Source organism: Oikopleura dioica, chromosome XSR (assembly GCF_907165135.1).
Source record: "Oikopleura dioica chromosome XSR, OKI2018_I68_1.0, whole genome shotgun sequence".
NCBI classification, from domain to species: Eukaryota; Metazoa; Chordata; class Appendicularia; order Copelata; family Oikopleuridae; genus Oikopleura; species Oikopleura dioica.
The window spans coordinates 5001171-5017147 of record NC_137294.1 but is presented as its reverse complement, the minus strand read 5'-3'; the positions used below and the strand labels follow the sequence as shown (position 1 = coordinate 5017147).

General features: G+C 39.8%; 3 protein-coding genes and 1 non-coding gene across 4 annotated transcripts in view; 2 read left to right on the top strand and 2 right to left on the bottom strand.

The window, feature by feature from the left end:
• Nucleotides 1-15977, top strand: part of LOC145708712 (uncharacterized) — a 72994-nt gene that overhangs the window by 56157 nt on the left and 860 nt on the right. The gene's annotated exons all lie outside the window — the stretch shown is intronic.
• Nucleotides 8787-10953, bottom strand: LOC145708661 (heparan sulfate 2-O-sulfotransferase 1-like). Its single transcript, XM_081786360.1, has 6 exons — nt 10671-10953; nt 9895-10556; nt 9385-9646; nt 9212-9295; nt 9068-9165; nt 8787-9025 (listed from the first exon to the last, which is right to left on the bottom strand). The coding sequence occupies exons 1-6, from the start codon at nt 10750-10752 to the stop codon at nt 8930-8932; spliced, it is 1284 nt and encodes a 427-aa protein (XP_081642486.1). The 5' UTR covers nt 10753-10953; the 3' UTR covers nt 8787-8929.
• Nucleotides 12865-15191, bottom strand: LOC145708921 (sialate:O-sulfotransferase 2-like). Its single transcript, XM_081786614.1, has 6 exons — nt 15084-15191; nt 14841-14889; nt 14712-14798; nt 13965-14287; nt 13652-13781; nt 12865-13460 (listed from the first exon to the last, which is right to left on the bottom strand). The coding sequence occupies exons 1-6, from the start codon at nt 15131-15133 to the stop codon at nt 13101-13103; spliced, it is 999 nt and encodes a 332-aa protein (XP_081642740.1). The 5' UTR covers nt 15134-15191; the 3' UTR covers nt 12865-13100.
• On the top strand, nt 14576-14647 carry TRNAW-CCA (transfer RNA tryptophan (anticodon CCA)). The gene has a single exon. It is a non-coding gene; the product is annotated as a tRNA-Trp (tRNA).

Genomic DNA, 15977 nt, shown 5'->3' with positions numbered 1-15977 from the left:
CGCGAAAAACACGCGATTTTAGAACCATTTTGTGAAGCGAAGCGAACTTGTAGGAAAAGACAGAAATTCCAGCGTGGAGAAAAGATGCGTGTTTAGAGCTTCTTTTAAGCTGCGAAGAAATCGAGTCGCGAGCGGATTAACCTTAGCGTTTAGGAAAATGGGAAGTGGACGTAACTGAAATTCAATTTCAGGTTTGTTGTTTTTAGTTTTGTGAAACTCGTGCATGGCCACGTGACGTGCCGCTTCTGCAAATTTCGAATGGGATGGAAACCTCAGCGCCGACCTCGGCCGAATGAATGAGCATCGCCCGCAATCGGAATAAAAAGGGCCAGCTCTAATTCACCATTCCGACGAGTAACACCAGCTTTTCATAACGTGTGCTTTAAGACGGCGCTTTAGAAATTTTCGCAGAACGCCTAAAAATGGTATTTTTGTTTTGATTTAGAATTTTCGCACCTCTCCCACGCCAAAGGAAGAAAGTAAGCTTTCAGCCTCCTCGGACGCTTATAAAGGCTGATAGTTTATTTTTAGGCGCTTGAAAATAGGCTTTCACAGTTTCTTCTTCTTTGCTCGGGTAAAGTATAGCTTGTAAGAATTCTAAGCTGATAAGAAAATAAAATTTTACCAAGTAGGTCATAGTTTTTTGTATATTTTTTTAACTGTAAATGGTCGGTGTTTATTAAAATCCCTTCCGAGTGAATTTCAGTCCCCTTTCCAGCTACAGTAACCCAGATAATCTTGATATTATGTATTGTTAATGTCCATTTAGTTCCATTGATTTTAGAAGACTGTAAACAGAGTGAAACAATTGAACGTCATCTACACTCAAATTGGAGCAAGGAGCATGTCGCGTGCGGTTGTTGACGATCAAACAATACAATCCAGCCTTGTTCAGAAATATTCAATACGTCTCCCTTTAATCCTGTAATGGCGGGACCAAAAAAATAAATTAACTTTTTTTTTGCGAAAATGAATCTTTCCAAAAAAACGCATCAACAAAGCTTCAATAAAGTCTAAATAAGGGTTGCTTCGTATTCGCTTTATTCTGACTTTTGACGAATTAATCGCTGTCCTCCCCTTAGAATTTTTGTTTCTGTCGAAAAACAGCTGCATAATTTCAAACAATTTTAAGCAACGTTTACGTTTAATGGATTTTCTGTTCTCTGGAAGCGGCGGCCCAATTTCGTGAGCCTTTCTGATCCACGAAGCTTCTATAACTGACATAACATGTTCGCCCTGATCCTCGCGTGAGAAAGTAATTGAGCTGGAAGAGGAGCGCTTTACGGTAGAATAAGAAGAACTTCCTATTACGACTCTGGAGCGAATCCACGCTAGGATGAGGCGATAAACCATAGCTTGGCGGTCACAGAACGTGCTTCAGAAAGAAATCACTGGTTCTCATAATCCTGTCGTCAGACCCTTGTCGCTTTGGCATGCCTCCGCCGCTTTAAAAATCATCCGATTGAATTAGATAGTCATTTTTGATCGTTGATCATTTTTGAGGTTGCTCCATTTCAATCTGTGCTGGTTCGTACCGTATGTTTACTCCTTGTAAAGTTTTCTAAAACCAGATTCGACAAAACAGATTTTGAAATAATGATTGATATTTAGTCGTGTCGCGATAAGTGTGAAACAAGTAGGGTTAAGGGTGCGTTACAATCTAATCATCTGTTGCTCAAGAGCTAGCCACGTCGATTGATTATTATGATTCCCTGGCAGTCAATAATTAATCGCCCATATTTCTCGAAAGTTATTCTAATGGTCCACCACTGCGGCTTTGGAAAAATCAACATCTCAACAACTTGCCTCTTCGTTAGAGCTGATTCAATCAGGAAAAAATTAAAGCAGAGAAATTGCAGAAAAGTGCTTGTTAAATATTAAGGCTTCAAATACCGAGAAAGAAATTGAGGGATTATTGTCACTTTCCATTACTCAAGTGGCTCTAAATCACTCCCGAATTCGATAAAAAACAGAGCAACAAACGAGGAGCAAAAAAAATAAAATGACAAGTTGGCGTACTTTTGCACTTTTTTCACTCGCAGGTAAGAGTTGGACTCGGCAACCTGGAAAGAAAGCTTGAGTAAGAGTCCTGAAAGACCTTCAACGAAAAACCGCATAGCGGCTACTTTTAAAATAAAGCCGCAAAGCGGCTTCGCCAAAATTACCGTCTCGATTTATTTTTTACGGCTTTTCGTTGAAGATCTCTCAGGGCTCTTACTCAGGTTTTTAACACAGGTTGCCGAGCCCAGTGTAAGTATTTGCAGTCTTGAAAGTTTGAGAAAAGAAAATCGCTGCTGACGTAATTTTTAATAGTGCCTAAAATACTCAAGTTTAATTTGAAGAATGCATCATTAATTGAATAATAACCGGAAGCGGCGCTTTTTTGTTCACAGAAAATCTAAGAAATCTTGCTGTAGCGAGCATTTTTGGGGCCGATAAGTTGAGATGAATTTAAATGGTCAGCAAATTAGCTTTAACACCTCACGCGTAACGTAACAACGGTTTTAATAAGAACTGACGATGTTTAATTATAAATTGTAGAAATTAATTAATTCGAGCAAGAAATTCGTGCGAGGTAATTAACCTGTTATGGGTCCGTTGTGAGGCATATTTTCCGCATCAACATCCGATATTTTTACAAAACACTACAGTTGGCGGCACAGTTAATCGTGTCAATTATTGCTCACTGCTCGACGTAAAAATGCTTGATTCGATTAATATTTAGCTGTTGCGACATAATTTTCATAATTGTTTGTTGATCCACTAATTTCAAAACGTTTTTCCAAGCAAAAAACTCATTTTTTCCTGTAAATTTCAGCAATCTAGGTCCAAGATTAAGAATTCTTGGGTCAGGATTTGCTCACCGCAAAAGGTGCGTCTTTAGTTGAACCGAACATAAAAGTGATCAAAAAAAGATGCAGATTGAAAAGAATAGACAGAGTTGGGGTTCAAGAATGTTTGAAAAAAAATCTTAGGGAATTTTTGTGACGGCAGCGCGACCACATCCACGAATGAGCGCAATGACCGGAACTCGACCAAAAATATGTTCCAAATTTCTTATGCTTTTGTTTCTGATAAAAAACATTTATCGGAAATCAACAGTGCTTCTGATTATTCCTGTTATATTAAAAAAATCCATGGGGGCCCATTTTAAGCGGTTTATATTTCCCTTAAAATTGAGCCTTAGTAGAAATCTGGAACATTGAAAGGCGAACAAAGACAGCTGTTGGTGGAAAGCGACAAGCCCTTAGTTATGAAATGCAACGTTCAAGGAAAAGTATTCGCTGGGAACCATTGTTATTAATGGGTTAACTCTTGTTCAGTACATTTCGTTCCACCGCTTTCTGAGCGGAAACAAAACGGAAACAATGTTCATCAGCGTCGATCGCTCAGCCTCGTTCCTCGATGAAAACTGGACAGCATTCGTCGAAAAGGACGAGAAATCAACGACGCTGACAATTTCCAAGAAAGTATCAAGCACGGGCGATAGTGGCACCTATTCTTGTCGCGACAGCTCAGCCAAGGGTTTTTATCTTATTTTCAGATATAAGTAATTTCGATTAAATGAGCCCTCTTTACGCCACTGATCGTTTCTTTTTCGACGTTCTTGTTTGGTCGAGAAATGAAATAAACGCTAGTGACCGGGTAAAAAATTTAATGAAATCCTTAGGGCAACAATCGTTGTAGCTTTTAATTAGAGTCAATTTTTCTTGTTATGGAAAATTTTAACTTTTGATTTTGCCGAAAATATTTTGGATGTGATTAAACTCACTGTCGTTATTGCCAACAAGTAGATCTCAGTCAGTGACACCTTTGCTTTAACGGTACATCTTATTCCTCAGTTGGAAATGCTCGCTGTAATTTGGGTTACGGTTTTATTTAATGAAGTCCAAATAAAACATATTTGAAAATTGAGAAATTGTGATGTAATCTACTTTGGAGATATTTTTACCCGGTTCGAGTGTGCCAGAAATGGCTGATTACGAAGAAGGCCGTTCGGTTAATCTGGGCAGTTGCGCTATTTTCGTGAGTTTTTGCCTTTCGTTCTATTTTTGCTCAATTGGAATTGATTAAGAACAAGGGCAAAAGCGTTAATTTGGACTGGTTAATTGACGGCAGGAAAGTAGACGGGCTAACTTCAAGGGGAACCGTTGACGGCCAGCTGATCAAGGAGTTCATTGTCGACGCTGATAAACAGATGCACGGGAAAAACTACTATTGCCAGATCGCCTGGGCAGGGTTGGTCTTTTTCACTTCAGCTTTATCCAAACCGGTAAAATTTAGGTCTTTTTCTTTTTTGCTTATTTCCGAAAATTGCATTAATAACTCGCTTGCATTCAGCTTAAAATCCGAAGCGTTCCCTACGATACTCAAATTTCCTTCAGCCAAGAACTCAACGCAGGTACGCGTGTATTTAACGAGCTCGATATAGTTGAGCAAAATAATAATTTAAAAAGATCTCGGAATTCGATAATTCTAAGCCGCGCCGTGAATAATTTAGTCACGTTAGGTTTTAACTCCAAATAACGGAGATAAACCATCTTACATTGATTTTTCTCATTTCATAATTTTTGATTAGAACCCCACTTTTTTATTCGCGATCAACTGTAACTCGCTCAGCTTCTTTTATCGAACGAACGAAAAATTAGAATCAAAAATAAAGAATAATGAAATGGGCTTTGTTAAAAATCGCTTTAGATTTCTCGGCGGAAAGCTATTTGTCGGGATCCTCGCGCTTGTTTGCTCAATGCAGCGGTTCAGGTTATCCCGCTCCGACGATAAAATGGATCAGCCGCCCGCCAAAGTGGCAGGAAACGGAACAAGCCGGCCTGATCCGCAGCGAAGGCAACGCAACAGCAGGTTAGCATCTTCTACTGTATCCTTGTTCTACTCCTCATCGTCACCAAAAAAGGGTGTTGCTTCTTTAGCCTTGTAATTTTAGATCATAGCGGCTTGTTTGTGTGCCAGCTCGAGAATGCACTCGGACTCAAACAGGTTAATACGACATTGAACATTCCGAAAGGTAAATATACACCGCAACACTAAATTTTAACCCAGAACTGAAATGCGCTAAGAAATATTTGAAAAAATCAAAGCCACTTTATTCTAAAATAGTAAATAAGATACTTTCTCTTGACCCAAGCAACCGCAAATGCGGCTATCAGGAATAAGTGTATATCTATCTTAGCCCCTTGCTCCAAAAAAACGGTAATTGACCGTTGTTTTAGTGTCGGGCTTGAATCCAGTCTCGAACTTGGTGCTTGTGCTCGTCTGTTCGCTCTCTGTGATTCTTCTGGTGATTCTAGTGGCGGTGGCTAAGTTTGTGCTTCACAAATACGAGGCAAGAAATGAGTAGCAACACCTTTTAAACGCTTTCAAAGCTGCAAAGGAGGAGTTTTCATGCTAACTCGAACACTACCTGTCTGGGCTCGGCAACCTGTGTAGAAAACCTGAGTCAGGGTTAGGAAAGATTTTTAAGGGGGTAGTCCTCGGCGAGGACTCCTCGCTTGTGAAAAAATCGGATTTTAGAATTTTTTCTTGCAGATTTTGAAAGCTCGTTTGAAGAGCTAAAACTTTTACGTTGATCATTTTTTCCAAATATAAGAGGAAAAACCCCAAAATCGAACTTGAAAAGTGAGTTTTTGCTGAAAAATTTCAAAAACTCGAAATTTTTTGTCTATTTTATCATATATTTCGATTTTTAATGTCTTCTAGATAATAAAAATAATAAGCACAATGTCTATTATTAAGATAATTAAAGATAGATCATCCTTAAAAAACTCATTTTTTCAAGATTTTGAGACCCAACCTTTGATCAATAGCATTACATTATGACTTTTTGGAATTATTTTATTTCGCTTTATTCAAACCTAGACGAAAGTACGAACTTTCAAAAAATGCAATTGATTTAAATTTTTGAAACATCCTCTTGATTTTAGGCGCGTTCGAAAATAGGCCAAAATGGTGATTTCGCCAAGGTATGGTTCGATTATCGCCCTCTAACTCCTTAAGCGGGCGAACAAAATTTTTTTCCTTGAATTCAAACTTTCATTAGGGTCGGACCTTTCTATTCATAGAATTTGTATCCCTCAATCCCAGCGCAAATTTGTGTGAGCTCTGTTCAAAAACTGCCGAGATCGCAAAAAGCAGGGACTACCTCCTTAATGAAAGGCCGCATGGCGCCTTTTTATAATAGATTTTGCGAAGCGTCTTTTCATTGAATAAATTTCAGACCCAGACTCAGGTTTTCTACACAGGTTGCCGAGCTCAGCTACCTGCATCAACAACACGAGTACCAGTGAGACTAACAGTAACACTCACAGAAACGAAAAGACTAAAAAAGAATATCTTCTTTGAAACAATTTGAAACGACTAAACTTGTAAATACAAAGCATTAAAAACCTGTTTTTCCTTGGGGAAGCAGTGAAGCAACAAGGTTGAAAGTGCAGCTTCTTAGATACGCAAGATGGGGTTTCTAATAAGGGTCAATTACGTCGATACGTGGATTTCTACAGAGCCTGCTTTTGGTTACCTCAAATCCGCTTCCTATCTAAATACTCGATACAACGGGACTTTCGACTTTTAAGTTATGAACTTTTATTTCAGGTTTTGCTTTTGGAGACTTTTTAATTTAGAGATTGACCATTTTTTAGGAAAACTTGTTGCCTTATAATCAGTCCCGCGATTTTATTTCGCATTGTTGATTTAGAAAACAATGATAATGAAAACGAGATTTGAAAGAACTCATGTCTGCTTACAATATCGGTAACGGTTTTATGATAGACGTACTTTCAACTTCTTGCAGAAGCTAATCGAGTCACGTGACAATTTTTGTCGACAGAAAATTATGTTTGACAAAAATTTCAATAATCTTGTGATTTTAATCTTGGTGTTTTATTTTTCTCTGAAGCCTTGAAAATACAGCTTATGTCGACAGGGAGGGTGTCCGTAAACTGTTTAGCCCCTTTTAACCCTCACATAATGAGTTAATTATTATTGAATACGCCGCAAAGTGTATTTTTGCTAACAATATCCGGATAACCTAACGGTGGCCACTTGAGAATAACGGAGTTTTATTCTATAATTGAGTTTGATTCTATTACAATTATGTTGACAAATTGTAATTGACGATTGCTTGTTTTTTTTGAAACTGTAATAAATTAGTCTGGTAGACATTTCTAAAAAGAAAATGTAGCAAAAAATGGAGCTTGGAGGAAACTTATTTTCGATAACCAAAAAAAAATTTTGTGTTTTGTTTTTAAAACCTTAAATTCGCGGGTTTGACGCGCTACGAAGGTGTTAGGGAAAACACGAAATTGAAATGGAGCTTTATTGAGGATAGTCATTATACCGTCATCCAGGTTTTTGGTGAAAACAGCGAGTTCTTGGTGATGTTCGATTAGGGGAAAATTAAATGGATCAAAACACGTCGCTCCATGTTTGTCGTTAAGCACTACTTCCTCGTCACTGCAAAGAAATCCCAAAGGAAGCCCCCGCTGAAACTCCCCATCCGCATTATATTCACCCCAACAAAATATAACCTTGGCTCGAAAGAAAGGTAGTTGGGGGTTACCCTCAAAGCTACCCCTAACCCGGGACCCCCTCCCCCAAGTAATTGCAATTTGGCCAAATATCGTTGCTGGAATTATGGCAGTTGATCTTGATGTAACTAGTTGATACGTACGTTTATTAAAAATCAATGATGTGCACTCTAAAATGCGCCGCATTTTCTTGTTGTTTAGTGAACCGCGTAAAATCTTTAGGGGACTAATTTCTTGGCTTCTTGGACGGTCGAATTCAACCCATCCAAGATGTAATGCAACTTAGCTGCGGCCAGGTTTGCGTAGAATAAATGTAAAAATTTTGTTTTCGATTTTCAATGACGAAATTGAACACGCGTCCAATAAAGCACTTATGCTTCATTTGCAAGATTCAGAAACACGCATTAGCAAGCTGCGAATTTTTATTTAAAAGATTCAAAAGCGTAATTTTGCGTGAAAGACATCATTTTAAATCATCATAAGTGGAACCTCTGGGACAACTGTTGTGGCTTCAAACTCACCGAAATTTTAATCGAACAATAATTTATTTTGATTAAAATGGGAGGAGCAACAAATCGACAATTTTCGGTCGACAAAATTTTCCATTTTTTCAAGTTGATTTCAAACGTCCACCATGAGCAGTTAGACTGACTAAAATATCTCATACTGCCTAGAAATGTGCGATGTGGCCTGAAAAGGCCATTTCTGCATATTTTTTAGAAAAAACGTTCTCAAAAAACTTTTAGAATCTTATAAGCTTCAATGTTGTGCTTTTCTAATACTTTAACTTTGAAATACATCAACTTGCCGCTTCAAGTGAAACAGTTGGAATAGCCGCGAATTGTGCGGCTTCTCTTTATTTTTGACTCAAAGTTGCAACTTGCAAGCAGTGTTTCGAATAATGCTTCACTAGCTATGAACTTTCTCTTTTATTGAGCTCTAAACTTGATCTAGGGACGGAGCAATTATGAATCATAATTGGTGTTTTTATGCAAATAAGCCTCTATTAAAATCGTAATCGAGATGGCAACGTGTCCACTTATTAATAAACTTAATTATTGTCAGCGGGCTCTACCATTTCTTTATTTGTGTCTTTGTTTCAAACTGGCGCCCCCAAAATAGAGAGAAGAGTGCACTCCTCGAGGCGCTTAATCAGGCTATTGATAACAACCATCCGAGGAGGCTTATGAGCTTGATTTTTGCTTTACAAAGAAGTACATTGTTGCTGGCTTTTTTGTTGATTAATACAGTGTTATATTTATTCACAAGATTTACATTTTGTTTCGTTTGGTTTCAAGTTGGTACAGTATTATCGAATACTGCGCTGTCGAATAATGATGATTGTCGCCATGTTTCTTCATGGGTTGTTCATTCAAGTTCTGATTCGGTTACTTGGTAGAATCAGCGGTCGTTGTGTCGGCAGTGATGCCGAAGTAGGAAAGGCGCTCGTAGAAGATTGCGCTGATCAAGTTGTAAAGGTCCACCTAAAGGGTTTTAAGAAGCGTGGAGGGAGGGATCTGTCTCACCTCGTATTTAAGGGGCCCTTGTTCCAGCCAGGTTCTCGTCGAGTTGCTGAAACCGTCGGTGTGAGCAGTTTTTGAAGATTCGCGCTGGTTTTGAACGACTAAAAGTAAACCTCCCAAGAGAGAGTTAAGATGCTAAAGACTCACATTGAGATCGGTACGCAGCCTGTGCGCCCTTGAAGAAACCAGGAAGCATGTTTTCGAAGAGGGCCAATGTCTCGTCGAATTTTTCTTGAAGATTTAAATTTACTTATTGTCTATTTTTTACTATTGATAGCTTTTTCTTTAATATTTATCTATATGATCTATTAATGATTTACCCATAAGTCCGATCGAATAGTATTGCGTCACAATTTTCTTCTTGGCCAGTTCCGCCGCCTTCGCCACTTTATCCCAGTTGTTGAGCGCGCCGAATTTGCCCATCTTCGACGACTTCATGTTGCACTCCTGATCTGTTCCGCAGAAGTATCGGACGAGGACTTGCAGGGGTTCGGTGCACTCCTCATTCTGCTCCTCCATGCACATGTCCAGTGTCCTTGCGATGTCCTCTTCAGTTCCCTTCCACGAATGTCGCTGGACGCCCTACACCAAAATTAATCGATTTGAAGAAAACTCAATTAACTTGGCGCGCGCGTTTTATTTTTATCAAAATGAAGTCTGCAATTAAAACTCATGTTGTCCTCTGTTGACACGGAACATCAATACGCTTTTTTGTTGGCGCAACGGTTGCATGTTTGAATATATAAATATTCAACGAGGACTTGAGCAAAAAAAAAGGTAAAAATAGCTTATTTTTTCTTTAGGTTTTTCGGTTTAAGAAAAATGTTTACCTGTCTATCTTTTGATCCCATTGATTTGAAGCCATATCTGTTGAAGTAATACATCGATGCGAATCGAGTTACTGGATCTCTGACGACGTTAATGTAGGTGGGCTGTTCCATCTCAAAGCGAGTGAAGTTGAGCCAGTACTGATGCTTCAAAAGGATGAACTTTCCAGGGTGCTGCTCGCGTTGTTCGCGCACGTGATTAGCAAGCGTACTCTCTGCGCCGATTCCGTCGGCAGGGTCGGTGGCACAGGTAGCCTTGTTAATGCACGGCGATTGGTAGTCCATGTGGAAATCGTTGGCCTTTTGAAGCGTCGAAATGATGTACTTCATCGTCGTCGAGCCTGATTTTGGCAGTTTGTTGTGGAAGACGAAGCTCGACGATGGTGGTGGGGAGTTAAGAGCCGGAAGACCCGATAGATCGTACGGGCCAACCGAAGGGGAAGCAAAGACTGGCTCAGACGGAGTTTCAGCGATCTGAACGGCTTCGAATGGCTGCTCAACTTTGACAGGGTCAGCAGGGGCGACTGCGACAGCAGGGGCAATCGAGTCAGCAGGGCCGACTTGGACAGCCGGGGCAACAGGGGCGACCTGGACAACTGGGGCTACTGGGGCAACAGAAACTATCGGTGCTGAGCTCATCGCGGGTAGAGCGGCAGGGGCGTTCCCTAAAATTATTTTTCGAAACAGGTTGAGCTTATTGCGTTAGTTTCACTCTTTTTAAAATTTCAATAAAATCGCGGTAAAATTTAAATTGATCATTAGCTTTAAAAAATGCTTACATTGAAGTCCTCCTTGAACTCTTGGAAGGTCGAGTCCATTGGCGTGGCCAAAGAGTCCTATCAAGCTGGCAGTGATCTTCATTTTGGTCTTGCTTCTTGACCTGAAAATCTCTTAGCTTGGGTACTTACCTGGGCTGGATTTCTTCTGGTCAGTCTCTCGTCAAATCTTCTTCCCTTCGTCACTTGCGTTATCTGGTAGGCTCGGTATCCAATTATAAAAAACTTTTATAATTTTCGTTTTTGATGGGGAAATCGGGGTGAGATCTATCGGAGAGAAATTGCGACTGAATGACAAGACACTTCTCAGAGCCGCTATCAGTACATCGCGAACGCTCGGGCGGCGCCGCCGAGTTAACGCGCCACGAAGCGAGAAAGAGCGCCATCCAACTTTTTGTTTTGTGAAATTAGGCGATCATCGAGCACGATTCTCACGCTGGGACACAACTTTCTATCCCATAGAAAGCTTTGTTATACTATTGTCGATATTCTATCGAGTAAGGGTGCTTAGAGAAATTAGAGCTTTCTTATCATAATCATAAGAATATGAATATCTCTATAAATCGAATTTTGTTTGGGGAATTGATCGAAAAGCCGCTCGCGGCTTCGAAATGAAAATGGAGAAAAGCCGCGCGGCGAATATAGCTTAGTGGAGTTCACTTGATCCTGCGCATGTGACATGTCTCGTTTAGTGGCCTCCCTTGTTATTCCATTCAACAAAACAGAGATTTTTTGGTTGGGCTGCAAATTAAAACGAAAAATATTCTTTGTAAATCATTTTCAGGTTCTTTGCTTGAAGGTTTGTCAGCGAAAACGATGTAAAAAAATCGTCGTAAGAATAGATAAAAATTGTATAAAACACGTGCAAATCTCGAAAACGAGATCTATTAGGGAAAGAATCGGAACATGGATCGCCGTTTTATCCGGGTTCCCTTCAACAAATCTCTGCGGTGGGAGACGGCTCTAACCCGAGCCCGTCTAATTAAAAGAGCCAAGCCAGCCAGCCACCCTTAAAATCTTCAAGCCGCATTAACATCACCTTGTTTGAAGGGAAACTTAAACAACGCACAATCTCAACTAATCTCCCGATTCAGATAAATCAAAATCTTTTTAATTTAATCCTTTTGCTTCGCCTTTTTTTTAGAAAAAAAATCTTCGAAAGCCTAATCTGTTTTCTATTTAAAAATACAATTCTGCTAAAATTATAAAATTGTCTCTTATTGTTACTTTTATTAACTCCAGCCCCCTTTTTCTATGTCTATTTTAGAAATAGCCACTGCACTAAGAATAGAAAAAAAATTGTGAAGAGCAAGACTTTGAATATTTTTTTTATTCACAGAGTTGTAGCAGTCGACCTTAGGTACGATGATGGCAGTTGAGGTAAGTTTCGGACTTTGAACGGCATTTTTACTGTATTTTCTAGGCGCTTGATTGCTGTCAAAATGGCTAATTTGCTGGACTCTTTAGCCACAGCGAAAGTTTACCAAAACAAAAAAGCCAGCTCAGCTCGTAATAAAACAGTATTAAATTCAACAGTAACGTAAAAAATACCTTTCCTTTGAGCTCAGTATTAAGATTTCTTATCTGTTTGTTGATAAACTTGCGTGGACTCCATGAATTTATTTCATTCAATGCAATATTCATCAGCTGCCTCGGTGTGAATATTTTTTTAAGAAAGAAAAAAAGTCAATCGCAATTTTGCGGAAATTCATGACTGTCTATCTTCGATATCGAGAAGCCGCCTGCGGCTTCGAGTAAAAGAAAAGAAAAGCCGCGGTCTTGGCGAGGCAACGCGGTAAGAGATATTTGCTTGCGATTTGAAAAATGGTGTCTCTTCTCTAAATCTGTTCTGACTCTTATCATCATCGGAAGTTAAAATAGAGCCCTGCCCGGAATGACGTCTTCGTGAATCGCGAATGGGTCGAAGTCAAGCGGCTGTTTGGTTCTCTTGAACGATCCCTCGGTGTTGCTCAGGAGACACTTTAAACGTGATTCGAAGTCGACGACTGGCGTAGAATCAACTACTTACAACGCGTGAACAGCGGCTCACACGCTCAAGCGGTCTCTAAACTAAGAACAGATTACTAAAAATGACATCGAATAAAGACCTTATTAAATCTCTAGAATTTTAAAAATGTTCTCAAAACTCCAAAAAACAACTTTAAAAGGCTAAATTGTTAGTATAGGAACGACAGCTCGCCAACCTGTATTCAGACCCTGACTCAGGTTTCCTAAAAAGGTTGCTGAGGCAAGTAATCGACTTTGGAAATTTGTATTGAAAAGGGTCGAATCAAATAAACTCGAAGCGGAAGTTGGTTTCTGATACCAACTTTGCAAAATAATGCTTCTGCTGAAAAACACGTAAGCCGATTGATTTTAATTTTGTTTTCGCCAAAATCGCAATGTACGTATGAGCTTGTTTCTACTTCAAAATTAAATAATAGTTTTAGATTCTTTTCCTTCGACGTCGAGAAAATCGACGACCCTTCTCATCGGCGGGCCGAGATTTTCTTTCATCTCTTCGAAATAGATCACGTGGATGTTCTCCGTGTTCGTGAGATATCGGGAGTAGATATTGTACCAACGATTCGCCTGGTCAAGCACCAGCGGGTACCAGGCCCTCTTATCCTTGCCCGGCCAGATTTCCTTTGTGTTTTTCGCGTAAAAGGCCTCTTTGGCCGCGTGGCCAGTGTGCCCGCCGCCGTGATTGCGGTTGAACTCGGCTAGAATCGCGTCGAAGGGATTTCTGATGAGAAGCACCGCTCCGTCCTGTTCCTTGATGTTCCGATGCGCCTAAAGACAAAAGTAAAAAACAAGAATTCATTCGTATATTTTGCTTTTTTTTGTGACACAGGTGGGCTTGAGTTGTTTCACGTGTCTGAAGAGGGACACATGGTCCATGTACGGAAAGTACTTAATAGCACAATAAACGAATGAACTCAATAAATTAGCATGATTCAAAGAACCGAAAGAACTGTTTTTACTCTTCCCTTGACAAGAATCGTAGTTCCCGCGTTTTGATGCTCATACTCGCCGACGAAGCCGCCTGCAAACAAGGAAGAATCGTTTGCAACTGCCCCCGTGAAATATCCTGTTGCTCGTTCAATGACGTATCTTTACGGAAATTTAACTATTGGGGCTCCTTTTAAATCCGGGAGCATTTTTATTAAGAATCCCGAAGCTGCGCAAAGCGCGGCTATCTTATCATTTATCGAGACCGCAAGCGGCTTCTCGAGTTCATTCAGAGTCTTAACTCTGAGTAAATATTAAAACAGAAAGCTAGATTTCCGCCCTTGCCTTGTCCAAGTATTTCCAGAGCCTGGAAAACTGGCGAGCATGATTTTCTTAAACTGTCCTTCCTCTCCTAGCTTAATTGTTTCGCATCTCTTGTCAACAAGCGGGGTTCTGTAAATGCTCACTTCTCCCTTGAGGCCGCCGCAACTCATGTCCCACTCGTCGACGCAGCTGATCTCGCATTCTTCATCGGAAACGCGCTGGAATAGCGCTTTCTGCTCTTCGGTGATGCAGGCGCACTTGTCCCGAAGAAAAGCGGTAAGATGGAATCCAAGATGAGCGCATTGAAAAAGACATTCTGATCGTTTTTCGTGGAATAAATTTAACTTGAATTATAATTTAATAGAGCACGTTCTATATAAAATGAAATTGAGCATCCCGGAGGCTGCATCCTTCATACACGGTCACTAAAATAAGGAAAGTTTCCTTAGGAAACCCTTGTTCATCGTTCTCTCCGTTCTTATGTCCCTTTGTTAACCCCTTTGTGTCTCAAAGATAAGCAAGTTCACAAAGGGATTAATACACGAAGTCAAGGATGGAGAAGGGGCCCCCATTTTAGTGTACAGTCATTGTTGTGCTTGGAATATATATGTAAAGTGGTGGTGCTCCGCCAGGACTCCTTGGCGCAACGGTAGCGCGTCTGACTCCAGATCAGAAGGTTGCGTGTTCGAATCACGTAGGGGTCAAACTTTTTGATCATTTCTAACCCCAGTGGACACTAACTGTAACTGCGAACGTGACTTTAACTACCTTTACGTCTTCTGTTTGCCAGCAGCCGTAGCTCTGTCCCCATTTGACATTAGGATCGTCAAGTTCAAAGTTCTCCGCTTTCGGCGTCTATTAAAAAATATAATAAAAAGCATTCAATTTTAAACTTACGATTCCCGCAAGCCAGTATTGATCGAAAATGGCGTATCCAAAAGCAGAGCTTCGAGGAGGGTTGACTAGTTAAAAATAAACAGATTGAGCGTAAAAAACTTAGATAAGCACTTTTCCGGTGCTTAATTTTCGCAGACATGTGGTGGTCTAAATTCTTAACTTCGAATAAGCGTTATTTAACTTCTTTCAAGTCTTCTCTTTAATCTTTTTATTAATAAATTTCATTAGTTTTCCAACCCAAACATAGTAATCAGTGCAATGAACATATTCGCGCCAGTGTTTGCAAAATTCATAATGTGTTCTTTCTCTTTTTCAAAAAAATGTTTCTAAAAAGTAAAAGTAGAAACAAAAACTATATTTTTTAAATTCTATAATTGCCGGTACAACCGACAACTCGAGGCAGATAATGTTTCAAGCCAAGGCCCCGAGCAACAAATACTGATCCGACGCTCCAATTGCAAGAATTCTATTCAACTTGAGCAACTCAAACTTTCCAAGTAGGAGACTTCAATGTAGCTGTCATTTCAGAGTCGATTATATTTTGAATTGGAGAAAGTTAAAGAGTCGCTAATAAAGGTTCGGTTAAAAAAGGTCCCCTCTATTTTATGTTGAAAATTTTATACAGTGATGAAATGAGATTCCAGTGAATGTTAAATTCTGGTTGACAGCTCGTATCACACTTTATAGCAAACGCATTAGAGACTCACAATGCAGAAGGTCGAAGGAAATTATTCAATAAACCGAAAAACTTGAAAATGGCAGCATGGGCAACAATGGCAACTAGGGCAACATCCCTTCGCAAAGAATAACAAGGCTTGCTAGAGATTGAGGCGGGAGAGTAGAGAAAGTTGGCCTCCTGCAAAAATGAGTTCTCTACCAGATTTTGCGCGCAAGGGCCGCAGGCCCGCAGCGTGCTTAGCATCGTTGATTCTTTCTCCCATCAAAATTTCATTTAAATCGTTGTTGACAAAATCGTTGTAATCGATTTAGAAGCCTAGGTTGAAATCGTTGTAGAATACACGGTAATCTACACTTATTGGTAATAAATTACTAATTACTTCAAGTTTTGTGCTTAGATTTCGAATATTCTAAGTCGACTAGTATTGGAGATCCACTCGGCGCAATCTGTCTAAAATA

Coding starts and splice junctions, on each gene's coding strand:
- LOC145708661 (XM_081786360.1), bottom strand. CDS start 10,752: ATGAAGATCACTGCCAGCTTGATAGGACTCTTTGGCCACGCCAATGGA. Junction 9,647..9,894: donor TGGGATCAAAAGATAGACAG/GTAAACATTTTT, acceptor ATTTTGGTGTAG/GGCGTCCAGCGACATTCGTG. Junction 9,166..9,211: donor GGCTGCGTACCGATCTCAAT/GTGAGTCTTTAG, acceptor GTTTACTTTTAG/TCGTTCAAAACCAGCGCGAA.
- LOC145708921 (XM_081786614.1), bottom strand. CDS start 15,133: ATGAATTTTGCAAACACTGGCGCGAATATGTTCATTGCACTGATTACT. Junction 14,890..15,083: donor TTCATTGCACTGATTACTAT/GTTTGGGTTGGA, acceptor CCCTCCTCGAAG/CTCTGCTTTTGGATACGCCA. Junction 13,461..13,651: donor CGATTCTTGTCAAGGGAAGA/GTAAAAACAGTT, acceptor TTTTGTCTTTAG/GCGCATCGGAACATCAAGGA.